The sequence below is a fragment of the Erythrolamprus reginae genome, chromosome 11 (assembly GCF_031021105.1).
Source record: "Erythrolamprus reginae isolate rEryReg1 chromosome 11, rEryReg1.hap1, whole genome shotgun sequence".
NCBI lineage: Eukaryota > Metazoa > Chordata > Lepidosauria > Squamata > Dipsadidae > Erythrolamprus > Erythrolamprus reginae.
Window position 1 is genome coordinate 3,687,624 of NC_091960.1, and position 27,989 is coordinate 3,715,612.

The 27,989-nt window shown below is 46.6% G+C and overlaps 1 protein-coding gene across 2 annotated transcripts; it reads right to left on the minus strand.

Moving 5' to 3' along the window:
* Positions 1-1,838: 1,838 nt before the first annotated feature.
* On the minus strand, positions 1,839-27,927 carry HNRNPUL1 (heterogeneous nuclear ribonucleoprotein U like 1). Of its 2 annotated transcripts, XM_070764423.1 has the most exons (15): positions 27,545-27,927; positions 23,937-24,059; positions 22,085-22,361; positions 20,729-20,802; positions 16,530-16,669; positions 15,633-15,732; positions 14,242-14,354; positions 11,752-12,018; positions 10,477-10,599; positions 9,180-9,308; positions 8,746-8,914; positions 7,073-7,420; positions 5,064-5,302; positions 4,015-4,203; positions 1,839-2,935 (listed from the first exon to the last, which is right to left on the minus strand). In XM_070764423.1, exons 1-15 carry the CDS (start codon positions 27,714-27,716, stop codon positions 2,819-2,821), a joined length of 2,580 nt encoding a protein of 859 aa, XP_070620524.1. In that variant the 5' UTR covers positions 27,717-27,927; the 3' UTR covers positions 1,839-2,818. The 2 variants fall into 2 exon arrangements, with proteins under 2 accessions (XP_070620524.1, XP_070620525.1); XM_070764424.1 differs by lacking the exon at positions 5,064-5,302 and having other exon boundaries at positions 4,015-4,092; positions 7,172-7,420.
* Positions 27,928-27,989: the final 62 nt, after the last annotated feature.

Here is a 27,989-nt window from a genome sequence, read left to right on the forward strand (position 1 = left end):
AAGCCAAACGCTAACTTCCGCGTTCGGCTTCAGGAGACAGCTGCGAAGCGGCGCGCGTGTTTTAAAAGGTTGCAGCCGGCCTGGGGGGATCGGGGGGGTGCTTGCACTTTCTTTCTTGCTCTTTTTCTTTCTCTCTTTTACCTTCCCTTCCTCTATTTCTTCTTTTCTTTCTCCTTCCCACCTTCTTCCCTCCCTCCCTTCACTCATTCCTCTCTTACTCTCCCCTTTCATAAGTTTCCTTGCTTCCTTCCTCTGTTCCTGTCCCTTCCCTCTTTCCTTCCTTCCTTCCCACCCTCCGTCCATTCATTCACCCATTCCTCTCTTGATCGCTTAAAGCCGGTCCCTGGTGCAAAAAGGGTTGGGGACCTCTGTCCTACAGGATTGGGTGGCAGAGAAGTTGAACATATGTAAATTTAAAAGTTTAAGAAAGTTTACAAGTTAAGTGAAAGAAACTTCATTATTCATTTATATGTACTGTACATGTACATTTCTTCATTAAAAACATGTCTTTCTGCATAATTTAGACTAACTTTGTGAGTTTTTTGAGGGCTGGAACCAATTAAAATTATTTACATTAATTCCTATGGGGAAAAGTCGTTCGAGATAAGAGCTGCTCGACTTAAGAGCCCAGGTCCGGAACGAATTAAACTCGTATCTCGAGGTACCACTGTACTTCTCATCCAAGAAGCTTCTTCAGTTCTGAGACAGAACAGGGGGGTAAACCCCAAAAAGGAAGTTGCCTTTTGGGGGGAAAAAGCAACTTTGGGACAACCATGACCTGGATGATTAATAATCTCCATAGACTGTAGAGATTCTGTCATCCAAGTCACGGGTTGTCCCCAAAGTGCCTTTTCAGAAGCAACTGGACTTTCTTTGGAAGATGTTTCACTTCTCAACCTTCTCTTCTTGGGTGAGAAGCGAAACGTCTTCAAAATAGAAACTTCGGTTGTCTCCTGAAAAGCACCTTTGGGACAATATCCACAGATGTTTAAGATCTATAGATGTCCACCTCCCAGAATTTGCCATCCATCCAACAAGCTCTTTTTTTTCCATTCTTCTCTCCGAGTCTTCAGAGAAGGGCGGCATACAAATCTAATAACTTATTTTAATTTTATTATTATTATTATTATTATTATTATTATTATTATTAATAATAATAATTTATTTATTGGATTTGTATGCCGCCCCTCTCCGTAGACTCGGGGCGGCTAACAACAGTGGCAAAAAACAGAATGTAAAAATCCAAAACTACAGCAGCTAAAAAACCCTTGTTATAAAACCAATCATACATACAAACATACCATGCATAAATTGTAGAAGCCTAGGGGGAAAGATTATCTTAATTCCCCCATGCCTGACGGCAGAGGCAGGTTTTGAGGAGCTTACGAAAGGCAAGGAGGGTGGGGGCTATTCTAATCTCTGGGGGGAGTTGGTTCCAGAGGGCCGGGGCCGCCAGAGAAGGCTCTTCCCCTGGGCCCCGCCAACCGACATTGTTTAGTTAACGGGACCCGGAGAAGGCCCACTCTGTGGGACCTAACTGGTTGCTGGGATTTGTGCGGCAGAAGGCGGTCCCTGAGATAAACTGGCCCGGTGCCATGAAGGGCTTTATTATTATTATTATTATTATTATTATTATTATTATTATTATTATTATTATTTCTTTGGAAGGATAGATACTGAAGCGCAAATACTTTGGCCACCAGTACTTTGGTCATCGATGCAATTCAATGAACATGAATTTGAGAAAACCACGGGGTTGCGAAGACACAACTTAGCGAACAGCATGGACAAATTTTTAAACACTACAGCGCAGGTAGAGATAGACACACGCAGGCAAGTTTAAAGTTCAATATTCATTCTTTTTCTCCAAATACAAAAAGCTGTTACAATTCAACTCAACACAAAAGCATGTTCAGAGTTACAGAAACTGAAACGTCGTATAAAAAGTTACACATTTAAGATGATTCTCTCACTCCCTTTTTTTTTTTGGGAAAATCCTCTCCTGTACTGAACTAACAGAATTGTTATCTTGATGAAAGTATTAACAGTTACTGACCCACAAGTAAAAAGTTACAGAAAAAAATATTTTTATTTTATTTTATAAATCATAATTACTGTAAGATAGCCATTTCTCCTCCCCTACTGGTTTTAATGGTTATTTGGGGTGGGAAGAGAAGATAAAAACACCTCAAAAGACAGGTGACACCAAACTGCAAGAAGTTTCCAAAAGGTGTGGAATTTATGGTCACTAGCAGATTGGCTGGAGGTGGGGTGAAAAGGGGAGAATTTTGGGTGGCCACAAAATGACCCAAATCTTTTTTTTTTTTTAATGTGCACTGTGACCACTCTCTTCTGTTAACTGGACTACCCCTTGTGGACACCCCTGGGGAGGATGGCAGTAAATCCTACGGGAGCCCCACAACTACTGTAGGAAGTTCAGATACCTGGATGGGGTCGAAAAAGTACAATTTTATGAACGCTTGAAGACCCTAGCTTCTTACGGAATAAAACAAATCTTAAAAGAAGGAAAAAGGAAAGGGGGAAGGGGAGCTAAAATGATCTTCAACAAGGAGAGAGACAAGGAGCCATGTAACTTTCATCAGGAAGGTTGGTAGAAAGGATATAACATGCCTAGCTGTACAAGTATAAACCCAACCATCCTCAAGAACTCTATAAGGGAGGGGAACCGGGCAAAAATACCCAAATCCCCTCGTTCTGGATCTCGTCTCAAGATACAGAAATGCCTGTCATTGTTAAGAACGTGCTGTTCCTTTTCCCCTGGGTGGTGGGGAGGTGGGAACAACGCCCTCCCGAGCGATCACTGTGTGCTTGAGCCTCCCTGCGAGGTGCCCGTGTAGCTCCCGTAGTCGTAGTTGCCGTAGTACGCAGGCCACTGACTCTGGTTTTGATAGTATTGGTTCCACTGTTGGGCGTACTGTTGGGGAAAAAGGAGAACGTGGGTCATTTTGCACAGGGACTATCCCCCACCCTGAAAACCCCACAACTTCATTTCCATCTGTTCGCTCATCTCAGACCTCTTAAGATCTGGCTTTGCAGGCAGGCCTGGAATTAAGATTGATTGTCATGTGTGCACGGTTCTCCTATGATATTATTATTTTTATTATAGTGTCGATTTTACTTTGTATTTTTTAATTATTATTATAGTATTTATTATCATCATCATCATTATTATTATTATTATTTATTGGATTTGTATGCTGCCCCTCTCCGTAGACTCGGGGCGGCTAACAACAGTGATAAAAACAAAATGCGACAATCCAATACTGAGACAGCTAAAAACCCTTATTTTAAAACCAATCATACATACAAACATACCATACATAAATTGTAGAAGCCTAGGGGGAAAGATTATCTTAGTTCCCCCATGCCTGACGGCAGAGGTGGGTTTTAAGAAGCTTACGAAAGGCAAGAAGGGTGGGGGCTATTCTAATCTCTGGGGGATTGGTTCCAGAGGGCCGGGGCAGCCACAGAGAAGGCTCTTCCCCTGGGTCCCGCCAAACGACATTGTTTAGTTGACGGGACCCAGAGAAGGCCCACTCTGTGGGACCTGATTGGTCGCTGGGATTCGTGTGGTAGAAGGCGGTCCCTGAGATAACCTGGCCCGGTGCCATGTTAGCCACTCTGAGTCCGTTTTGGAATGAGCAGCATATAAATACAATAAATAAAAATACAATAAATAAATATGTCAGGTTTGTATCCTCCCTTACAAGGCCCCTCTGTACAAAAACTTAAGAGGAAGTTTGTCGCTTGGAATGTAGACTGATCGGCATACGTTAAAATGAAATTTTGCTGCACGCAGCTCACCAGGAGTGTCCAACTTTTTAAGACTCGTGGACTTCAACTCCCAGAATTCCCCAGAATGGGTTAGGGTTAATTCTGGGAGTTGAAGTCCACAAGTCTCAAAAAATTGCCATGATTGGATATCGCTGCATTGAACTATCAATCTGGAAGAGGATGGAACCACCCCTCTAAAAAACAATCGACATTACTTACCTGTTGGTACTGGTTGTAGTTGGGCTGGCTGTAGGCTGGTGGGGTTGGGGCCGGCGCAGGAGGTGGAGGAGGTGGAGGCTGGGTGTAACTTTGGCTGTAACTGCCGTAACTTCCGTAGTTGTAGCTGGGAGCAGTGTAGCCCCCTTGGCTGTAGCTGGAAGGGGGGCTGTAGGGCTGGCTGTAGCTTTGCTGTTGGCGAGAAAGTCACAGTTGGTTCTCTAAACCAGGGTTTCCCAGCCATGGCAACTTGAAACATAGAAACATAGAAGACTGACGGCAGAAAAAGACTTCATGGTCCATCTAGTCTGCCCTTATACTATTTCCTGTATTTTATCTTAGGATGGATCTATGTTTATCCCAAGTATGTTTAAATTCAGTTACTGCGGATTTACCAACCACGTCTGCTGGAAGTTTGTTCCAAGGATCTACTACTCTTTCAGTGAAATAATATTTTCTCACGTTGCTTTTGATCTTTCCCCCAACTAACTTCAGATTGTGTCCCCTTTTTCTTGGGTTCACTTTCCTATTAAAAACACTTCCCTCCTGGACCTTATTTAACCCTTTCACATATTTAAATGTTTCGACCATGTCCCCCCTTTTCCTTCTGTCCTCCAGACTATACAGATTGAGTTCATTAAGTCTTTCCTGATACGATTTATGCTTAAGACCTTCCACCATTCTTGTCGCCCGTCTTTGGACCCGTTCAATTTTGTCAATATCTTTTTGTAGGTGAGGTCTCCAGAACTGAACACAGTACTCCAAATGTGGTCTCACCAGCGCTCTATATAAGGGGATCACAATCTCCCTCTTCCTGCTTGTTATACCTCTAGCTATGCAGCCAAGCATCCTACTTGCTTTTCCTACCGCCCGACCACACTGCTCACCCATTTGGAGACTGTCAGAAATCACGACCCCTAAATCCTTGAAGATATCTGGACTTCAACTCCCAGAATTCCCCAGCCAGCATTCGCTCTAAACTGAGACACGGGCTCTCTAAATCCCATTTAGCGGTGTGGTGTGGCCCGCCGGCGGACGGCAGAGCCCCCTACCTGTGGTCCTTGATTGTACGACACCGGAGGAGGGTTGGTGGCAGGGCCCAGGGCTGGAGGAGGGGGAGGAGGAGCCGGAGCTGGAGCCATGCTACTACTCTTGTAAGGATTCTGGTCACGCACTGGGCTGTAGCTGCTCTGCTGTTGGTTGTTCTGGTTGTAGCTGCCGCGGGCGTTGTTATTGTTATCTCGGTTTCCACTCCCCCAGCGGGTTTGGTTGTAGCCGCCTCGATTGAAGCCTGAAGGGGAAAACCAGGCATGAGCTTCCACTAAAGAGCCAGTTTGGTCTAGTGCATGATGGTGAGATTATGGCTCGCGTGTGCCACTGGTGGGACACAAGAGCCCTCTCTTCGGCACGCCAGCGGTCACCCCAGAGCCCATGCTCGCACGTCTCGCACTGGCCAGCTGGTCTTCGGGTCTCTGGCGTTCATGCACAGGAGCGGGGCCTTCCCTGACCTCTGCAATCCCCCCCACCCTGAACGTCCCACCTTTCTCCTGCATTTCTTCCTGCCCCTCAATGGGGCTAGAACACTGTTGAGATTGCGAGCCCTCCCACAATCCGTTTTGGAAAGCCTCCTACACCAACCTGGAAGCCAAAACGGGGACACAGGTGCAGGGGCAGGGGTGCTCAAATTGCACTTTGGCGACTGGTGCTTTGGACACTTGGCACCAAAAAGGTTAACTATCACCGGTGTCATGGTTAAGGGGCTGGGGCAGAAAGCAGGATATGGTCAGTTGTAGCCCCACCTTTGCATTGAAAGCAACCGGGCGACTTTGGGCCAATCATTAGGAAGCGGTGAGTTGTAGTCCTGCCTTAGGGTACTAAAACATGGGTGTCTCTGAGCCAACCACAGGGGACGGTGAGTCATAGTCAAGCTACATTGAAATATCACCGTATTTTTCGGATTATAAGACACACCTTTTTCCTCCCTGAAAGACGGATTGGGTGCGTCTTATACTCTGAATGTAGGTGCCCCCCCCCCCAACCAGCCCTAACTAGCAGCTAACAACCTTCCCAGCTCTTACCTTGCAGGCTCTTTCATTGTTTCCCTCTGTGAAGAATGTTTTCCAAGCCCTAAGTCTTTGCAGGGTTCTTTTTTTCCATTGCTCTAACTTGCTCCGAATAAGTTTTTTCCCCAGCCCTAACCAGGTGCTAATGATGTTCCCAGCTCTTGCTGGCTTGTAAGCTATTTCATTGTTATTCTCTCCAAATAAGGTGGTTTTTTTTAAAAGCCCTAACCAGGGGGATAAAATAATGTGCTAAAGTTGACCAGACTAAGGATACTAGCAAGATGAATATCTGGTTAGTTGGAAGGGACCTTGCAAGTCATGTAGTCCAACCTCCTGCACCAGCAAGGGGCTGGACTAGATGACCTGCAAGGTTCCTTCCAACTCTAATAATAAAAATAAATAAATAAATATTCTTTCCCCTATTTTCATCCCAAAAACTAAGGTGAGAATTAGTGTTCCCTCGATTTTCCCGGGTTCGAACTTCGCGAAAAGTCTATACCACGGTTTTTCAAAAATATTAATTTAAAAAATACTTCGCTGTTTTCCCCCCTATACCACGGTTTTTCCTGCCTGATGACGTCATGTCATTGCTAAACTTTCGTCTACCTTTAATAAATATTTTTTTCAATAAACTTTAATAAATAAACATGGTGAGTAACAATCTAAATGGTTGCTAAGGGAATGGGAAATTGTAATTCAGGGGTTTAAAGTGTTAAGGGAAGGCTTGGGATACTGTCCATAGCCAAAAATGGTGTATTTACTTCCGCATCTCTACTTCGCGGAAATTCAACTTTCGCGGGTGGTCTCGGAACGCATCCCCCGCGAAAGTCGAGGGAACACTGTATACTCCAAAAATACGGTATATGGATGGGGAGACCATCAGAACTATGTAACACCACATATGTGACTCCCAGGTAGGTCTAAAGGAACGTTCAACGCTTGCTAAGTGGCCGTAAGTCAAGGACATAGAATCGAGGCAACCAACCTTCTCATCTTACCTCCCATTCCTCCGCCACTGCCTCTGTAGCCACCGCCGCCGCCGCCTCCTCCTCCACCACCGCCGCCTCCTCCACCTCCACCTCCTCGGTTCTGGAAGCCGCCCCGACTGCCCATGGACGGGCCTCGATTGTCAAAACGCTGAAACCCTCCGCCGCCGCCTCCTCCTCCTCGGCCACGGAAACCGCCGCCGCCGCCGCCCCAGCTGTCAAACCGCTTTTCGGGGGGCGGGCCGGCTCTCTTGCCTTCGTCGTTGTACTGCCTCACCAGCTTCTCTGCCTCGTCCTTCTGTACCTCGACGTAAACCACCGAGTCGAGGAAATCGCCGCCTTCTGGCAGGGCAAAGTTGGCTGCCAGGAAAGGGAAACCAAGACGCTCATCAGTCAGGCGCGAACCGGAGTATGGGGACAGGATAAGTCACAGGGGGTGGGACTCTGAGGGGCACAGCTCCAGGGAGTTGTCCATTCATTTAGCAACTGCCTTTCGCCTCATAATCAGGAGGCTGCGAGTTCTATCCTAGGTAGAGGCAGATATTTCTTCATCTGGGCACAATGAAAATACACTGCTCAAAAAAACAACAAAGGGAACCCTCAAAGAACCCATCCTAGATCTGAATGAATGAAATATTCTCATCGAATACTTTGTTCTGTACGAAGTTGAATGTGCTGACATGCTAAATTGATTGTCAACCAGTGTTGCTTCCTAAGTGGACAGTTTGATTTCACAGAAGTTTGATTTACTTGGAGTTATAAGGTGTTGTTTAAGTGTCCCCTTTATTTTTTTGAGCAGTGTATCTCTGGCAAACAGGAAGGGCGTCTGGCCATTAAAACACTCTGCTAGCTCCATTCTTCTCCAGTCTTCAGAGGGGCGGCATACAAATCTAATAAATTATATTATTATTATTATTATTATTATTATTATTATTATTATTCAGTTGCCCAGACTCTACCCACAAAGGGTGACGGGGTCGTTAAATGAAAATGATGGTATGTGCCATGAATGCGAGGTTCAGTTTTCCTCTTTCCAACATTATTTATTATTATTTATTAATCAGATTTGTATGCCGTCCCTCTCCGCAGACTCGGGGCGGCTCACAGCAATAATAATACAATGTAAAGAAATCTAATATTTAAGTTAATTTAAAAAACCCCAATTTAGAAACCAATCATACATACTGACATACCATGCATAAATTTTATAAGCCATGGGGGACGGAAAGTGTCAATTCCCCCATGCCTGACGACAGAGGAGGGTTTTAAGGAGCTTACGAAAGGCTAGGAGGGTGGGGGCAACTCTGATATCTGGGGGGAGTTGGTTCCAGAGGGTCGGAGCCACCACAGAGAAGGCTCTTCCCCTGGGTCCCGCCAAACGACATTGTTTAGTTGACGGGACCCGGAGAAGGCCCACTCTGTGGGACCTAACTGGTTGCTGGGATTCGTGCAGCAGAAGGTGGTCCCGGAGATATTCTGGTCTGGTACCATGAAGGGCTTTATAGGTCATAACCAACACTTTGAATTGTGACTGGAAACTGATCGGCAACCAATGCAGACTGCGGAGTGTTGGTGTGACATGGGCATATTTAGGAAAGCCCATGATAGCGCTCGCAGCTGCATTCTGAGTCCTTCGGGACTGGACAGCATAAAACTCGAATAAATTAAATTAAATCAAATCCTACCTTTCATTTCTAACACTGCGTGATCGGGCACATCCTTCCCCTCTTCATCCGTGCGCTTAATTGTCCGATCTTTTAAATCGTCGTCCGTGGGACAAATTATAATGGCTTTGCGTTGGAAACCTTCAAAAGGACGCATTTTTCGCCTCTGGGCCGATCCATAAACATTTGTCTAGCAATGATAACAAAGAGGGTTTAAAAAAAAATAGCATATCTGGTTATTTAAAGCTTTAATGCTCCCAACGCCCCACAATGGAAGAGGCACTTCAAAGAGAGAAACTCTGGCTTCCTGAATAAATACATACTAGTAAAAATAAAAAAATAAATAAAAATTATGGGGAGTGGGAACAGAGCATCTTTCCACCTACTCTGTCCGGCACATTTGGCCACAGGCCTCTCCCAATTGACCCTGTGAAGTGAAAGGAGTCGTCTCATACCTGATCCAGAATATAATTCCGTTTCTTCCGGGCTGCAATCTGGATTAGGCGGTTCAGGCACTGTGTCGCTTGCTGGATGAGAACGTCCCAGCGGCCGGCGTAATTGCGCTGCCGTCGGAGTCCCATTACCTGAGAAAAGGCAGGATGGTGAGAGCAGCTGGGGGGGCGAGGGGGGGGGAGAGAAAGCCATAGCAAGTGCGCCCCCTGTAGCTGGCTTGAAGTAGTCTTGTTCCTGGCATTGGGTCTGATAGGGGGTGGGCAGGGTGATTCACACAGGAGTCATGGAAGGAGACTATCAGAATAATATTACACTTAAGGTTGTAATTATTATTATTATTATTATTTATTGGATTTGTATGCCGCCCCTCTCCGCAGACTCGGGGCGGCTAACAACAGCAGTAAAACAGTACAACAAAATCCAATACTAATAAAACCCATTATATAAAAACCAATATACAAACATACCATACATAAAATTGTAAAGGCCTAGGGGGAAAGAGTATCTCAATTCCCCCATGCCTGGCGGCAGAGGTGGGTTTTAAGCAGCTTACGAAAGGCAAGGAGGGTGGGAGCATATCTAATCTCTGGGGGGGAGTTGGTTCCAGAGGGTCGGGGCCACCACAGAGAAGGCTCTTCCTCTGAGTCCTGCCAAGCGACATTGTTTGGTTGACGGGACCCAGAGAAGACCCACTTTGTGGGACCTAACCGGTCGCTGGGATTTGTGTGGCAGAAGGCGGTTCCTGAGATATTCTGATCCGATGCCATGAAGGGCTTTATAGGTCATAACCAACACTTTGAATTGTGACCGGAAATTGATCGGCAACCAATGCAGACTGCGGAGTGTTGGTGCAACATGGGCATATTTGGGAACATGGACCCGAGCACCATGCAACGAGCTCCCACCTTCACTCCAGCTCTTGCCAACCTAGCAGTTTGAAAGCGTGCAAATGCATGTAGAAAAATAGGTACCACTTTGGCAGGAAGGTAACAACGCATCCTGATATCAGGCGGGCCACAGGACGGCGGAAATTCCTTCAGCTCAATGGCCTTGAAAGATGAGTCCCGCCCCTTAGAGTCGGCAATGACTAGCGGGATAAAATCTGTAGGGATTCCTTTACCTTTATAAAAAAAATCCACTGGATATAAAAGAATGGCTTTTCTGCAAGGGACCGGTCAGAAAAATCATTTTGAAAAAGATAGAGCGCCGTTCTAAGCTTGACAAGGAAACGATGGGGGGGCCACCACAAGCGAGGCAGCAGATGGGAAAAACCGGCGTTCTCTGCCTTGAAAAGCTTACCCTCATTTTGTCCATAATGGCGTTTGTTCCCAAAATATTATACTTCTTGGCTGGATTGGCTGCGGCGTGCTTAATGGCCCACGTAGTCTTCCCAGCGGCAGGCAACCCCACCATCATCAAGATCTGAAACACAAGGTGTGGTTTTAACATCTGCTGCAGGCGATAAACGCAACCCCCCAAAGCAAATCTCTCCTTTACAAATTTTGTAAGCCGTTCAAGACATGGTTTTAAACCCAATATTTTAAACAATACTATTTCGGCAGGGCGGGCGGGCGGGGGGGGGGGATTGCTCTTGTCTGTGTTCTGATCCACTCAACCACCAACTGGCAAAGGACCCTGGCAACTCAACTCCAGAGCCTGTTAGCCCAAAAATATACGGCATATGTCATCAGTCTGTTAAATATGAGATAAACAGGGAGAGGTGAAGGGGGAGAAAGAGGAAATAGAAAGGTGAAAAGGGGAAAGAAAGAATGGAGGGGAGCAGGAAGGGGAGAGAAGGAATAAGAAGGTAGAAGGAGCAGATGGAGATAGGAGAGGAATGAAAGAAAACAGACTAAAAATAGTTGCGAAACAGAATGTACTGATTTTTGATCGACTGAATAAAAATGTATAAATACATATGTTATTGACATTTTAAGGTATGTGTGTAGCATCGGACCAGAATATCTCCAGGACCGCCTTCTGCCGCACGAATCCCAGCGACCGGTTAGGTCCCACAGAGTTGGCCTTCTCCGGGTCCCATCGACTAAGCAATGTCGTTTGGCGGGACCCAGGAGAAGAGCCTTCTCTGTGGCGGCCCCGACCCTCTGGAACCAGCTCCCCCCAGATATCAGAGTTGCCCCCACCCTCCTTGCCTTTCACAAGCTCCTTAAAACCCACCTCTGTCGTCAGGCATGGGGGAATTGAAATTTTCCCTTCCCCCTAGGTTTATAGAATTTATACATGGTATGCTTGTATGTATGATTGGTTCTTTAAATTGGGTTTTTTTTAGATTATTTTTAATATTAGATTTGTTTTCATTGTCTTTTCATTGTTGTTAGCCGCCCCGAGTCTTCGGAGAGGGGCGGCATACAAATCTAATGAAGGAAGGAAGGAAGGAAGGAAGGAAGGAAGGAAGGAAGGAAGGAAGGAAGGAAGGAAGGAAGGAAGGAAGGAAGGAAGGAAGATGGAAATTATGGACTATTTTTTTTTTGGTAATTACAAAACAGCAACAACAAAATTCCAGAGCCTGTCATATCTGGATTCCCATTGGTGGATGGGTGGGTGGGAACCTACTTCACAATCCCTTTTGGTCTTTGGTCCAATGGTGCCCCGAACTCGCTCGGACATGGGGAGGTGCTGTATGAAGGTGAACCCTGGCGGAACCGGAAAGTAGGTGTCTTCCTTTTGGCCGAAGTTGAACTCGATGGCGCAGTTCTTCGCCAGGACGTGAGGGAAGAGGGCCTGCCCTCCCAAGTTCTCCTTCCGTATCCGATAGGCCAACCCGAGCCACTTCCCATTCTTCATGAAGGACATCTCAATGTCGTCGCCGCACTCGAAGTCCTGAGAAGAGGGAAGGAACCACCAATCACTCAATCTAGAAGCAGGAAATGGGAGCTTCCGGTCTTCGTTTCTACCACTCGGGGAAGGGAAGGTAAAGGAGAACCCATGTGTTTTACTCCACTAGTCCTACCCAACATTTGGAGGTGTTTGTCAGTACAGTACTACATACTGCACTGGTTGGGTTTGTCAGTATATGAACTAACCAACAATGTATGTTTGGAGGAATTAGTATAATGTTACTTTAAGGGCAAGGGCTGCAATTAACCCTAAAAGGGAGACAGATGTGTTACTATGTGTTGGTTATTGCAGTTACTCTTGCTAATGCTTGCTATTACTCTATTGCTCTTGTGTGCTAAATATTGGTCTGCTTATGGTATTATATAGAACTGTGTGTTCTGCAGGAGAGGAATAAAGAACTGTGTTTTCTGCAGGGGAATATTATTGGTTAGCTGCTGTATGTATAGAACTGTATATTCTGATACCTGGTTTGTATATGATTGCTTGACTTGGATATGTATGTAGCTGACTGTTTACTGATTACTTTATTGCAGTGTTTCCCAACCTTGGCAACTTGAAGATATCTTGGCTGGGGAATTCTGGGAATTGAAGTCCAGATACCTTCAAGTTGCCAAGGTTGGGAAACACTGCTTTATTGTATACATTGTAAATAATATTTATTACTTATTAGTCTGGGTTATTGGATGAAAAACCACCACTGCACATATACTCTGTTTTAAGTTGAGTATCCTAACACTGGTTATAAGCCCAGTGTGGAATGCTAACAGTGTTGCTCATCTTCTCTAGGTCAGGGGTCTCCAACCTTGACAACCTTAAGCCTCTGAGACTTCAACTCCCAGAATTCCCAGCGACTGATAAGGTCCCAGAGTTGGCCTTCTGTGGGTCCCGTCGACTAAACAATGTCGTTTGCCGGGCCCCAGGGGAAGAGCCTTCTCTGTGGCGGCCCCGGCCCTCTGGAACCAACTCCCCCCGAAGATTAGAACTGCCCCCACCCTCCCTGTCTTTCGTAAACTACTCAAGACTCATTTATACCACCAGGCATGGGGGAGTTGAGATATTCCTTCCCCCTAGGCCATTAGAAGTTATGCATGGTATGTTTGGTTTTATAATAGGTGTTTTTAGTTGTTTTTATTATTGGATTGTACATGTTATGTTTATTATTGTTGTTAGCCGCCCCGAGTCTGCGGAGAGGGGCGGCATACAAATCCAATAAATTGTTAAATTATTATTAAATTCCACAGCCCTGTTGGCCACCCTTGCTCTAGGCCAGGGGCCTCCAACCTTGACAACTTTAAGATTTGTGAACTTCAACTCCCAGAGTTCCTCAGCCAGCTTTGCTTACTGAGGAACTCTGGGAGTTGAAGTCCACAAGCCTTAAAACTGCCAAGGTTGGCGACCCCTGCTCTAGGCCACAGACCCACTGAAGAGGTTTCTGCCGTCACGTGGCCAGCATGACACCACGCCGTGGCACAGAGCATGCAGCGGAACATGGAGCACTGTTACCTTCCCACCAAAATGGTACCTAGTAGTTATCAACTCGCGTTTACGTTCTTTCAAACTCCTGGGTGGGCAGGAGCTGCAGCGAGTAGCGGGAGTTTATCCCGTCACAGAGCAGCACTTGAGCCTTGAGCTGGGCTGCCGGCTTTCCAGCGGACAAGTCCGGCGTCTTAAGCGCCTTAGAAGCATAGTTCCCTCTAAGCTGAGCAGTGAGCAATCGCTCACTTAAAAATCATCATCAACTCAGAGTTTTCCAAACCTGCCCAGAAGCCGAGAGGGAAAGAGTGAGAGGGAAGGAGAGAGAGAGGAAGAGAGGAAGAGAGAGAAACAGATAGAAAAAAGAGAGGAAGGAAGAGAGAAAGAAAAAGAATGGGAGTAAGGAAGAGAGAAAGAAAATCAAAATCTAGTTTGAAACTAGCTCAACTATTTAAGTGGCATTTTGATATTGATAGAGTTGCCCTATTATGAGCTCACTGTTATAGACACACAGGACAGTATTTTATTTTGAAATTCTCCGAGGCAAAACAGGGTGGGTTTTTTATTTGTTTGTTTGTTTGTTTGTTCATTCATTTATTTATTATTTCTGTGCCGCCCAGTCCCAAAGGGACTGCCGCTCAGACACTATACTTTTCCGCCCACCCCCCAAAAAAATTAGAGGGAACACTGCTTAGAAGGGCAAGCATCAGAAACACCGGAGTCTGCACTCACCACGAGACAAGTGATGACGTCGTTCTCGGTAAAGGTTTCGCCGTAGTTTTCAAACTTGCAATTAGTGGATTTCTTGGCGGTGCCTCCATAGCCGTAGGAGAAAAGCTCTTCGCCTAACGGGAGGGATAATTGCAGAGATCTGAGCAGCGGTGCCAGGGGAGACCAGGTAGCATTAGTGGGGCGGGGCAACTCTTAATATCCCCAGGGTGGGTTTATTTAAGCAGGGAAGTTGCCTAATTCAAAGGCTCCTGTTTAAACTAAAGATACTGAAAAGACACCTTCAGCATAGCGTGAAAGACGGAACGAGTTCTAGTTCCACTTTAGGCATGAAAGCCAGCTAGGTGACTCTGGGACAATCACCAGGGGATTGTGAGCAGGGGTCCCCAAAACTTTTACACAGGGGGCCAGTTCACTGTCCCTCGGGCTGTTGGAGGGCCGGACTATAAAAAAAAAACTATGAACAAACCCCTAGGCACACTGCACATACCTTGTTTTAAAGTAAAAAACAAAATGGGAACGTACTATTTAGAGGGGGGAGAAGATCTGAAATTCATATATGTTTATGTTTTGTTTTTAATTTTCTTTTGTTAACATCTGATTGGCTATACGAGGTTTTCTTGGCTTATGAAGAATGTATAAAGAAAGAAGGAAGCACTTTGGCATAATGGTTAATAAGTTAGAAACATAATTGGTGTTGCACTTTTTGAAGGAACATTAAGGAGGGAATTTAATTAAAAGAAAATGAATGTAACTGGATGACAAAATTAGAAAAAAAAACCTTTTGCAACTTTTTTGATGATTGATATTAGTTACTAACAAAATACCACATTTTATTCATGGAAAATTAGATGGTACACTGTGTTGTTTGAATGTATATTGAGAGAAAAATTTAAAAAAATTACCCCCCAAAAAAACAGTCCTTCCTTCCTCTGTCCCTCCATTTCATTCTTCCTTCCATCCTTTCTTCCTTGTTCCCTCCATTTCTCCTTCCTTCCTCCTTTCCCTCCTTCCTTCCTCTCCACTTCTCCTTCCCTCCCTCTCTTTCCCTTTTCTTTCTTTCTCTCTCTCTTTTCCCTATGCTCTTGTCACTCACTGGCCGGCCGGATAAATAGCCTCAGTGGGCCGCATGTGGCCCGCGGGCCGTAGTTTGGGGACCACTGGTTGTGAGTTTTAGTCCTGTCTTAGGCACGAAAGCTGGCTGGGGGACTATTCTCTCTCAGCCCAACCTGATCTCACAAGGTTGATGCTGTGCAGCGAATAGGGAGGGGGGGGAAAAAGGCATATTAGACCTTTTCGCCAGCTTGAGTGGCTTTATAAAAACAATAAAGGTGAAATGTGAAATGAAAATGTCCCCTGAGCCTTCCCAGGATGCAGCAATTAAACCTGCTTACCTAACTGGGTGCTACATGTATCTAGTGACCAGCCGATACGCACTACGTGAGGATCTGGTTCAGTGGAAGGAAGGTGTTTGACGGAGATCTCTTCGTTGATCTGAGGACAAAAAGAAAGCAGTGTTTATTACAAGACCGCCAACATGACAAGAACAAAGGCTGGTTAAAGAAATTATCCAAGAACAATTATTACCTTCTTCATTAATTCCTAGGTATTTAAAGGTTTTATGCTCAAGAGGAACTTCTAAAATACTGGATATAATTTTTTTTTAATATGACAGAGTATGAATTCAAACTATTCCAATTTTTTTTTAAAAAAAAAGCTGGCTATTAAGCCAAAATCTCAAATGATTTTTTTTTTAAATGAGCTGTTTTTCATTAGCAAGGGTTATATCATCAGCAAATAAATGTAAAAGATCATCTTTGCTTTGCCATAATGCTAACATTTTTACAATAATAAAATGAAGCAATAAAGAGGAAAAGGGCTGTCCCTATTTGTTGTTATGAGAAACTGAGTCACAACAGTTGGTTGCATTCTTATGGCCTGGTAAATGAAGCCAGGTGACTAAGGAGTGTGGAACTACAAGGAAGTTTCAAGTGAAGGATCAAAACATTTAACACAGGCCGAATTCCAAGAAATTGGAGTTTTAACTGTCCCTGAGCATATGTGAACCCTCGGGATTTCACTAATTTTGTTCCTCCCAGAAAATACCAAAAATTAAGGAATAGCTTATGCAACTGCCACAGCTACCCCATAAACTTCTTCTATTCTGAACCCAAATGCCAACAGACTCCTCAACCCATAGGTTTGCCTGTGTACAACGTAGCCATGTTATCAATGCTCCTTTTCATATAATCTCCTCTGCATTTACGCAGTGAGGAGGCACATTGCCTCACCTTCATTTCATAGCACACTCTTCCACGCCGCACCCCGTACGTCGCTCGTGCGCCTGACCAGAGGTAAGCAAATCCTTCGATGGTCAGAGGGTATCCGCTAAACCGATCGCGGGCAACTTTGAAATGGAGATCACAATTATCTGAAGAGCAAAGCGAACATCATCGTCAATGAAAATCCAAGTAGATGGATAGTAGAGGCCAAAACACAGTACAGATCACAGCCACATATTAAGGTGAAGCTTTGAGGGAAAACAATTCTCAGAATAGAATAGAATAACAGAGTTAGAAGGGACCTTGGAGGTCTTCTAGTCCAACCCCCTGCTTAGGCAAGAAACCCTACACCACTTCAGACCGATGGTTATCCAACAGCTTCTTTAAAACTTCCAGTGTTGGAGCATTCACAATTTCTGGAGGAAAGTTGTTCCACTGGTTAATTGTTCTGTCAGGAAATTTCTCCTTAGTTCTAAGTTGCTTCTCTCCTTGATTAGTTTCTATCCATTGATGCTTGTCCTGCCCTGAGGAATAGGTTGACTCCCTCTTCTTCGTGGTGGCCCCATAGATATTGGAACACTGCTATCGTGTCTCCCTTGGTCCTTCTTTTCATTAAACTAGTCATGCTCCGTTCCTGCGAGCTTTCTTCATGTTTGAGCCTCCAGTCCCCTTGTCATCTTTGTGGCTCTTCTCTGCACTCTTTCTAGAGTCTCCACATCCTTTTTACATTGTGACGAACAAAACTGAATGCGGTATTCCGAGCGTGGCCTTACCAGGGCATTATAACCGAGTATTAACACAAGAATTAGCTAACTCCTCTCATTTCTCGTATCAAAATTACTGCATGTAAATAGCCAGGGCTGAAATGGAATAGGAATGGAGAACTCCTACTGGGGAGGGAAAAAATCGCTTCTGCTTTGCAAGCTAAATAAAACACACCAAACCACGCCTCTATTCAACCGTTTCCTTGCCAAAATAGTTTGGCTTAGTGTGAGACTAAGATATCTCGTGACTCAGGATTACGAAATCAATCCACTTAGGAGCCTCGTACTTTTAAAGAGAGAAACCAATGTCTTACAACTCTCCAATATCTAAAGCACTTATTTACCGTATATATATATACTGTATGTATCAAATGTTTTTAGCTGGAATTTTAAAATTAAGGGAGACTAGGATGGTCCCATTTCGGCCTTGTTCTGGCCTCATCAGCTAGCCACACCCTTCCTTACTGGGATTCGATCTGGTAGCCTCTGCCTTGTAAGGCAGAGAATTAGCAGTGGAGCTATCAGACCTTTCCAGCTAAAAACATTTGATACATACAGAATATAGTTGTCGGCTATGAATAAATTACCGTATTTTTCGCTCCATAAGACGCAGTTTTTTTCCTCCCAAAGTAGGATGAAAAATCAGCGGCGTCTTATGGAGCGAAGCTGCAGGCAGGGAGGGGGGGGAGGCGCTGGAGCAGAGGGGGGGCGGCAATATACTCACCAAAAGTGTCCCGCCTCTCCTCTTCCCAACCCTGAAGAGAGCCGCGCCTTTCGGCCTCCGGGAGTGCTCGGCCGGGGGACGCCTCCACCGCGCAGGTTTAGGAGGCGGAGCGGCACCGGAGGAGCGTTGGCGGTTCCGAGCCTTTGGGAAGGCTACGGGAATCGCTTCAGGAGGCGGGGAGGTCTCGAAGCACCGTTCACCGTGTCTTCGCCTCCGCGCGCTGCCTCCGCCCGGCCGAAAACAAAACGGCTCCAAAAGTCGGCCGGGCTCCCGGGAGGCGGTGCGCGACTGTTTCCTCTTCGCTACAGAGCCACACGGAGGCGAAGACACGGTGCCCGGCCACGCTCCGCCTCCCGGGAGCCCAGCCGTTTTTTGGAGCCGTTTTGTTTTCAGCTGGGCTCCCGGGAGGCAGAGCGTGGCCGGGCACCGTGTCTTCGCCTCCGTGTGGCTCTGCAGCGAAGAGGAAACAGTCGCGCACCACCTCCCGGGAGCCCGGCCGACTTTTGGAGCCGTTTTGTTTTCGGCCGGGCGGAGGCAGCGCGCGGAGGCGAAGACACGGTACCCGGCCACGCTCCGCCTCCCGGGAGCCCAGCTGAAAACAAAACGGCTCCAAAAATCGGCTGAGCTCCCGGGAGGCGGTGCGCGACTGTTTCCTCTTCGCTGCAGAGCTGTCGGGAAGAGGCGAAGACAACGGCGCCCTCCACTCTCTCTCTCTCTCTCTCTCTCTCTCTCTGTTGCCGGCGTGGTGAACGAGAGAGAAAGAGAGAGAGAAAGAAAGGAGGGGAGAAAGAATGAGAAAGAAAGCGAGAAAGTAAGCAAGAGAGAAAGACAGGGAAAGAAAGCAAGAGAAAGAGAGGGGGGAAGAAGGGGGAGGGAAAGACATAGAGGGAGGGAAGGAGGGAGAGAGAAAGAACAAAAAAGAGGGAGGAAGGAAGAGAGAAAGGAAGAGGGATGGAGAGAGAGGGAATGAAAGATGAAGGAAGGGAGAGAGAAAGGGGGAGGGAGAGATAGAAAGGAGGGAGAAGGGGGTAGTTAGGGAGAGGGAAAAGGAAGGGCTTGGAGAAAGGCAGGGGGAAAGATAGAAAGGAAAGAGGGAGGGAGAGATAGAAAGAAAAGAGGGAGGGAGAGATAGAAAGGAAAGTGGGAGGGAAGAAAGAGGGAGGAAGACATAGAAAGGATAGAATTATGGATGCAAGAACTTGCTCATGTGTGATAGCTACTTTTTGGCTCAAAATATTTTTGTTCTATTTTCCTCCTCTAAAATCTAGGTGCGTCTTATCAGCAGGTGCGTCTTATAGAGCGAAAAATACGGTAACTGCCTTGAAATGGTCCTGGGTTGGGCCTAGAGGCAAAAAGGAGCTGTGACATTCCTTATATATACCAGGGTGATCCGACATAAAAAAATATATATATATACATACATACACACACACACACACATATATATATATATACACCTTTGTAACCAACCCTAAACACCTTAAAGTACAAACCCCAAAGAAGGTTGTTGTTTTAACTCTTCAGTTGTATCTGATTCTTGGTGGCTTTATACACCAGTGTTATCCATGCCAACCTGTCAATCACAGCTTCTTTCAGTTGCTGGATGTTCAACTTTGCATCAGATTTCAGGCTTTCAAGAAAGTGTGTCCTTTGTTCGTCCCTTCTTCTTCTTCTTCCACTAACACTGCCTAGCATAATTGCCTCCTCCAATGAATTTGCCCCAGAAAGTATAAAAACATTAACATCAACTTCCATATTTGAGGACCCAAAATAAAATAACTGCAAAAAGCTGAATTTAAGCATTCCTGTTAGCAGGGCCAGATCTGCAATTTATCTTCTTGCAGGCAACCAATAATCTACAGGACTTTTCCTCAACCCCTTCCCCTGAATTTCAAAATTTCATGACCCAAGCATCTTTTTAACTCAGCTGCTGTCATCTTACTGCACCTCAAGAGAGGGGAGATGATTGAAGGACACAGGAACAGAGCCCAAGGGGGGAAACTCTGCTATGCGTCGACTCTGCCAACAAGCGAGATCAGGCGAGATGGAATCTTGGGGGGCAGCGTAATTTTTATTCATTTTCCACATTTCTTCCTCAAAGAGGGACGCCGGGCAGCTTACAGCAAAATGTAAATAAATATATGATTTGACACAAAAATATGTAATCCTTCCCTGGTGCAGAGCTGAAGGGACTGGATACTGTAGCCTAGAGGATAATTCTCTGCCTTACAAGGCAAAGGTTGCAGGTTCAAGTCCCAGTGGGTATGGCTAGCTGATGAGGCCAAAATAAGGCCGAAATAGATCTATCCTAGTCTCCCTTAATTTTTAAATTCAGCAAAAAAAACATGTGACACATATAGATAGAATTGTCGGCTATCAATAAAATTAACTGCCTTGGAAATGGCCGTGGGTTGGGCCGAGAGGCAAATAAGGAGCTGTGATGTTCCTTCAATACACCAGGGTGATTCGACACAAAATGTAACCCTTCCCTGGTACAGAGCTGAAGGGATTGGATACTGTAGCCTAGAGGATAATTCTCTGCCTTACAAGGAAAAGGTTGCAGGTTCACGTCCCAGTGGGTATGGCTAGCTGATGAGGCCAAAATAAGGCCGAAATAGATCTATCCTAGTCTCCCTTAATTCTCTGCCTTACAAGGCAAAGGTTGCAGGTTCAAGTCCCAGAGAGAAGTTAAACCCAATGCAGCAACCTCCATAACTCACATGTATCGATGGCCACCAGGGAATCATCAAAATCATCCTCGTCTTCTTCTGCGGGAGGCTGAGGAGATCGAGTCCTGCGGAAGAGAGGCAACAAGCGGAGCTTCCATAAACCCATTTGAGGCAAAGTGAGAGACACGGCCTGCCAGACAGGCCAAGAGAAGGAAACACAAGGCCAAATTTTAGGGGTGGGGGGGAGGGAGAGAATCACATCCCTGTTACCGTGTTGATTAAACTGGGAACCTTTTGGGAACTTTTAGCCAAGTCAAAAATGGCCTCCCCATTATGGTTGCCCACGATTCAGAGCTAGGAAGTCTTCATTTTCCCAGTAGTTGCCTGGACTACAATTCCTAGAATCCCTAGGGAACAGGGCCAAAAGGGAGGGATGCTGGGTGTTGTAGTTTGGGAATAGCACCAAGGTTTCATTTGGTGAGATGGGCGAGATAGTTGGACGGATGGGTAGGTGGACAGATACATACATGCATGCATAGCAGACCTAAGACTTATATGCAGCTTTCCAGTGCTTTTACAGCCCTCTCTAAGTGGTTTACGGATGTCAGCATCTTGCTCCCAACAGTCTGGCTCCTTGTTTTAACAACCTCATTAAGGATGGAAGGCTGGGTCAGGATTGAATTCCAGGCTGTAGGCAGTCAGCCTCCAATGCTGCGTTCTAACCATTATGCCACCATAGCTCCTTCACACACACACACAAAATAGTATGTATGCAAGTAGGCATGTATGTATGTATGTATGCCTTAACAAAAAAGTTTATCAGGTGAAAATCCGCATTTACAAAAAAGATGTTATAAAACTGGTGTTCATTACAGCCCAATATATACACTGCTCAAAAAAAAAGGGAACACTCAAAGAACACACCCTAGATCTGAATGAATGAAATATTCCCACTGAATACTTTGTTCTGTGCAAAGTTGAATGTGCTGACAACAGCATGTGAAATTGATAGTCAATCACTGTTGCTTCCTAAGTGGACTGTTTGATTTCAAGAAGTTTGATTTACTTGGAGTTATATTCTGTTGCTTAAGTGTTCCCTTTATTTTTTTGAGCAGTGCATTTTACTTTAAAGCTTAACGCTAGGGTAAGAAACAGCCATGCTTCACATCCAATCTTTCATCTGGTTACGCTTACAGTCTTTACAACTTAGTAAAAGGAAGCCCCGTTGCCAACACGGCGAAATAGACGAAGAAAATAAAATGCCTTTGACAAAATCCCAGATGCTTCCAAAACCAATCCTGCCCTTAAGGGCACCTCTGGACTCGGTGCCTTTCCGGAGCAGTTCTGGAAAAGATAAGACAAGCTGGATATACGAGGCAAGCGCCCCGAATCCTTGTCGGAACTCACCTTTTATCCTCGCGATATTCATAATATCCGCGCCCCCTGGACTCGTCAAATGTCCTCTTATGGCCTTGCTGTGGTGGCTGCTGCTGGTGCTGTTGCTGCTGCCAGGACTGATATGACTCCGAGGTGTTGTACCCGGAGGAGGGGGCATTGTAAGAGGAAGCCGAGGCATTGTAGCCAGAAGCGGAAGAACTGTAGTTAGAGGAGGGAGCGTTGTAACCAGAGGCTGACATGTTGTGGCTGGGAACGGCCTCCTCTTCCTTTATTTCCGTCTTCATGTCTGCATTTAAAAAAAAAACACAACCATGCACATTTCAACGGGCGAGGAAATGAGCTACCGCTGCTGTTTATTCTGAAAAAGCCAGCAACCCTCCCCCTAACCGCTAGAGAAAGCTCTTTTCAATTTCGCTACCAAATGACTTGGCTCTGAGCCAGCCAACGGTTAAGAACCAGGGAAGGGATGATCGGCAATAAAACTGGTGGGGAAATTATCATCCGGTTGATGTGCCAGAATCAAAGGTATCTATTTAATCCCCCCCCTCCCATTTTTCCTACTAAGATCCACGGATTCTATGATTAGAATGACATGAAGATATGATTGAGATAACAAGGAGAGAGATGTTCAGGCGGGGAATTCCAAAGGGAACAGTGTAATATTCAATTAGGGCAATGATCCCAAGCGAAGCTGAAAGAAAACAAGATCTATTCCTTGCCTGACTTAAAAGGGTGAAGCTAAAAGTTCACAATAAAATCCATTACATTTCCCTTTACGGAAAATACAGCAAAGTGAAATTGTTTTTAGACTTTTAAAAATGTATTATTGGTATTTTAGAGTTTAACTATTAGATTTGTCATTATATATTGTTTTTATCATTGCTGTGAGCCGCCCCGAGTCTACGGAGAGGGGCGGCATACAAATCCAATAAATAATAATAATAATAATTCCCTTTGTGGAAAGAAATGAACGGAAGTCTTATCATTGAACAATATGCAGATCTTTTACACATGATTAGATTAGATTAGATTTATTGGATTTATATGCCGCCGCTCTCCACAGACTCGGGGCGGCTCACAATCAATAGCAAAAAACAGTACATAGTGACAAATCCAATGCCCACCAATCCAATTACAATTTTAAGTTAAGAAATTCATAAAACAATCCCAATATATATAAAGAACAAGCACACAATCAATCAAACAGCAAAACAACATGGGCAAGGGGGAGATGTTTTAGTTCCCCCATGCCTGACGGCAGAGGTGGGTTTTAAGGAGTTTACGAAAGGCAAGGAGGGTGGGGGCAATCCTAATCTCAGGGGGGAGCTGGTTCTAGAGGGTCGGAGCCACCACAGAGAAGGCTCTTCCCCTGGGTCCCGCCAGACGACATTGTTTAGTCGACGGGACCCGGAGAAGGCCGACTCTGTGGGACCTAACCGGTCGCTGGGATTCGTGCGGCAGAAGGCGGTCCCGAAGATATTCTGGTCCGGTGCCATGAAGGTCCTCAACTTGCGACCGTCATTAAATGAGTGAGCTACCAAGCGTCTGAATTTTGATCACAGGACCATGGAGGTATTGCGATGGTTGCTAAGTGTGGAAACCATCATAAGTCATTTTTTTTTTCAGCACTGCTGTAGTGTCAAACGTCACTAAATGAACTATTGTAAGTCAAAGACTACCTGTATTGCATTTTGGCGCATTTATCCCGTAAAAAGTATTTCTCTGCATCACCTTTTTTAACACAAGAAGCAATTGAGGCGTTCTAGCAGTGCTGCTTCAAAACTTCCTACCCAACCACTGGAAATGCACTCCAGCCAACAAAATAATGAAGGGCTTTTTGTCCCCCAAGACTTATGTTTACCTGATCGATCTTGGCTCACAGGTCCCCGCTCGTAACCCAAGTCGTCCTCCTGTTTAATATTGAATTGCTCAAAAGACTGATATCCTTGCCGGTTGTCTTGACGAACGTTGTCACGGATGCCATCTTGAAAACAGGAATCAAAGGAAAGTAGATTAACGCCACTGTTTCGTGCTACTTCGGGAGGAAAAAGAAACCATTTTTTTCTTTCACCGTCAGCGAACGGTTGGGCTAAATGAAGTGAATGACAATCCCAGCCAGCCGAGCCACCCTTACCTGGATGGCCGTGGAACAGTTTTACCTGCAGCACAATTAAGGGGCCGAATCTTTTCCCAGAGTACCCCAGTTCAAGATGCAGGTGGGGAAGAGAAACGGGCGGGCTTCGCATGAGAATGCCCCATCCCGAAACCCAGCTGTGGCAAACTGAAATGCCAGGGGGGAGGTGATTCTGTGCTGTTTTTCCTCTGAATACGACTCCCACCCCCAGGGGAGGATGAAAATAGTGCTGCTAAGGAGAGGGTTTGCGCCTTGATTATGGCAAGGCTGAATGCCGAGGCTAAACAACACAGGAAACCAGAGGGTGCAGCGTGTCGTCTGCATCACGCAAAAATTTGTGCTTGATGTAGAAAACAACCCCCCTGTATTTTAAGCCCAAAGCAAATGGGGGAAATTTGCCCTTAGATTTGGCACACGTATTTTTACCTTGTTCGATATTTGCTAGAATATTATGTCTCGTTGTGATATCTTTATGTTAACCAAAGAAATAATAGAGTTGGAAGGAACCTTGGAGTCCAACCCTCTGCTCAAGTAATATAATAATAATAATAATAATAATAATAATAATAATAAAAAATTGATTAGACTTGTATGCCACCCCTCTCCGAAGACTCGGGGCGGCTCACAGTAGGAGAATCTACACTATTCCAGGTAAGTAGCTGTCCAATCATTCTTAAAAACCTCCAGTTTAGGAGAACTCACAACTTCTGGAGGCAAGTCATTCCACTGATTGATTGTTCTAACTTTCAGGAAATTTTTAAATTCTCCTTGATTAATTTCCATCCATTGTGTCTTTGGAGTCTTCGGAGAGCGGCGGCATACAAGTCTAGTAAATTATTATTATTATTGTTGTTGTTGTTCTGCCTTCAGATGCTTTGTAGACTAGGCTGACCCCCGCTCTTTTTGTAGCAACCCCTTCAACATTGGAACACTGCTATCATGCCACCTCTAGTCCTTTCTTTTCACTAGACTGGCCAAATCTAATTGACCACTTCAGATGTTATTTTATTTAGTGTATGGCATAAGATATATTGGCAGCGGCAGCAGTAAAGATGTATGGAAAGAATGCACGATAATATGATATACCTAAGATCAGTGGTTCTCAACATGTGGGTTGCGACCCCTTTGGGGGGTCAAACAACCCTTTCACAGGGGTCCCCCTAAGGCCATCGAAAAACACATACTTCCGATGGTTTTAGGAATCGAGACATCGCTCCTCTATCCATCTCCAGGCAGATCCACCCACAGGCAAAGAGACTACTGCAAAAAGAAATATCTGTACCATGGGAACCTCTGAGCATGTGCAGAAGCCGAATTTCCAGTACTGTGCATGCGATGCCATCTTGTTTTAGGGGGTTTTTTTTGCAATTTTTTTTCATAGTGCATGTGCTCCCATGAGGCACGACCGCACAGCGCAGGAGGAAGCAAACCAGCAGTAAAGTAATTTAGAACCCACTCCTGAGTTTCCTAATAATTTTATTATTATATGATTGGGGGGTCACTACAACATGAGGAACTGCATTAAAGGGGTGCAGTATTATGAAGGTTGAGACCCGCTGCCTAAGATGGAGGTGTGTGGTCAATTCCGGGAGGTAGCAGATATTCAGAAGACAAATTCAGAATAAATAGGCGATCAATGGCTAAAATGGCTGGAATTCTATCTAGCTTTCAATTGTGCTGGCTTTACACCTTCGGGATCATGTTAGGCAGCGCCTGGAGATCCTCCGGGTCTCTTTCCAAGAAGCAGCTGTGCTGAAGCTTCCCTCAAGGCAAAAGAATCACAGGCATCGCCTGGCAACAAAGGGCGCAACCCAAGGAAAACAAATGCCCAGATGCCATAAAAATCAACACTAGGCACTTTGGGAGTCAAGAAAAGTCTCCGTAAACCTCTCCGGGGTTGGGAAGCCTCCTCAGTGGGGAGGTCTCTAGGGAGATTCTCAGTCTTCCAGGTTATGTTCTTCCAAAGATGCTTTCTTTCTCTTTTCTCTCTCTCTTTCTGTGTCTCATTCTTTCTTTCTGTGCCTTTCTCTTTCTCCCTCTCTTTTTCTTTCTCCCAAAGGCAACTGGGCTTTGTTTTTTTCCCTTGAAGATGTTTCCCTTCTCCCCAAGAAGCTTCCTCCGTTCTTCAGTCCAACCGAAGAACTGAGTCCTGCAGGACTGGGCAGCATAGAAGTCGAATACTGTAAATTCAATTTTGGATGAGATAAAACGAAACCCAGTTGCCTTTTTGGGGAGGGGGGCAGCACTTTGGGGGCTCTTAAGGGAGGAGCATTCGCGGGTTTCGCGGAAGAAAGCGGGGTCCGACTCCTCCCCGGCATCCGCCGCCCGCATCTCCCGGGGAAAGGCCACCCGCAGGACCACCACGCCTCTCCGGCAGCCTCGAGATCCTTCCCGAAACGGTTGCACCGCTTGGCGGCCCATCCTCCTCCCAACCTCCCCGAGACCCATGTTCCACGGCTGCAAGGGTCCCCCGAGGACCCGCGCCCCGCTGCCTGCTTGCGAGCCCATCCTTTCCATTTTTCCCGCTCCTCGAGACCCATCCTCCCCAGCGAGGGACTGCCCCGTGCTCCCCGGAGCGGAGACTCATCCTCCACAGCATCACGAGGGTCCCTCACTGACCATGCTGCTCCCGCATAACATTCACCCCCCCCCCACACCCGAGGAGACCCACCCTTCTCAGAGCCCATGCTCCACGGCCAGAGCTTACCCAGAGGACCCACCCTCCCCAGCTCTAACGCTTCCCGTTCCCGACACCCATGCTCCCCAGCAAGAGACGCCTCCCAACGGGCCCTACGTCCCCCAGGGAGGGGTGCACGACCCATGCTGCACGGAGAACCATCCTCCACAGCTCTAACGGCCCCCATGTTCCCCAGCAAGAGACACACCCAATATTCCCCAGCGAGGGGTTCCCAACAGGCCCCATAAATCCCCAGCGAGGAGTTGCACGGCCCATCCTCCCCAGCTCTAACGGTCCCCCAGCAAGAGACCCCTTCATATTCCTCAGCGAGGGGTTTCCAACAGGCCCCATGTTCCCCAGCGAGGGATTGCACGACCCATCCTCCCCAGCAAGAGAATCCACCCCCCACATTCCCCAAGGAGGGGTCCCCAACAGGCCCCATGTTCCACAGCAAGGAGTTGCACGACTCATCCTCCCCAGCGAGGGAGTGTCTCCCCACAGACCAGAACACCCGCCCGAAGACCCATCCTCCCCGGCCAGCCGTGTCCGTCCCACCCCGCCCTCACAGGCCCGCCCGCGGACCCCCGCCTGGCAGGCCCCACCCAGCCTCCTCAGCGAGGGCCGCCGCGTCCTCCCATCTTCTCCCGGGCTGGCTTACAGTGTCCGTCGGGAAGCGACTCTCCGTCAGAGCCCGACGCTCCTCGGGCCTGCTCGGCTTCTAGCGCCGCATGCAGCCGCCCGGCCAGCTCGGCCTTCAGCCCGCGGGTGTCGAGGCCTCGGCGGCCGAGCTCCTCCTTCAGCTCGCTAACGCGCAGCCTCCGCACATCCATGGCGCCCTCAGTCCCGGCCGCAGGGTCGCCGTTGCCCGGCCATCGAGGGGCTCCGTTCCGGGCTCTTGCTCAAAATGGCCGCTCTCCCTTAACCCCCGCCATGCAACGGGCTTTCCGGTTGGCCGGCCCGGCGGGGGAAGGATGAGAAGCTCTCTCCGATTGGGCAAAGCCTCCCCCTGCCTTTTGCCCCCCTCCTCTCGCTCCCTCCGTCTCCCGCTCATTCCCTGCCTGTAAAAGGAGCTCGCGCATTGGAGGGAAATAAAGGTCAGTCTA

Excerpts from the sequence above, each read along its gene's own strand:
- HNRNPUL1 (XM_070764423.1), bottom strand. The coding sequence starts at position 27,716 with ATGGATGTGCGGAGGCTGCGCGTTAGCGAGCTGAAGGAGGAGCTCGGC. Across the intron at positions 16,670-20,728 it reads CCTGGTGGCCATCGATACAT|ATAATTGTGATCTCCATTTC; the intron begins GTGAGTTATGGA and ends TTTGCTCTTCAG. Across the intron at positions 7,421-8,745 it reads CGCAGTGTTAGAAATGAAAG|CCAACTTTGCCCTGCCAGAA; the intron begins GTAGGATTTGAT and ends CTTTCCTGGCAG.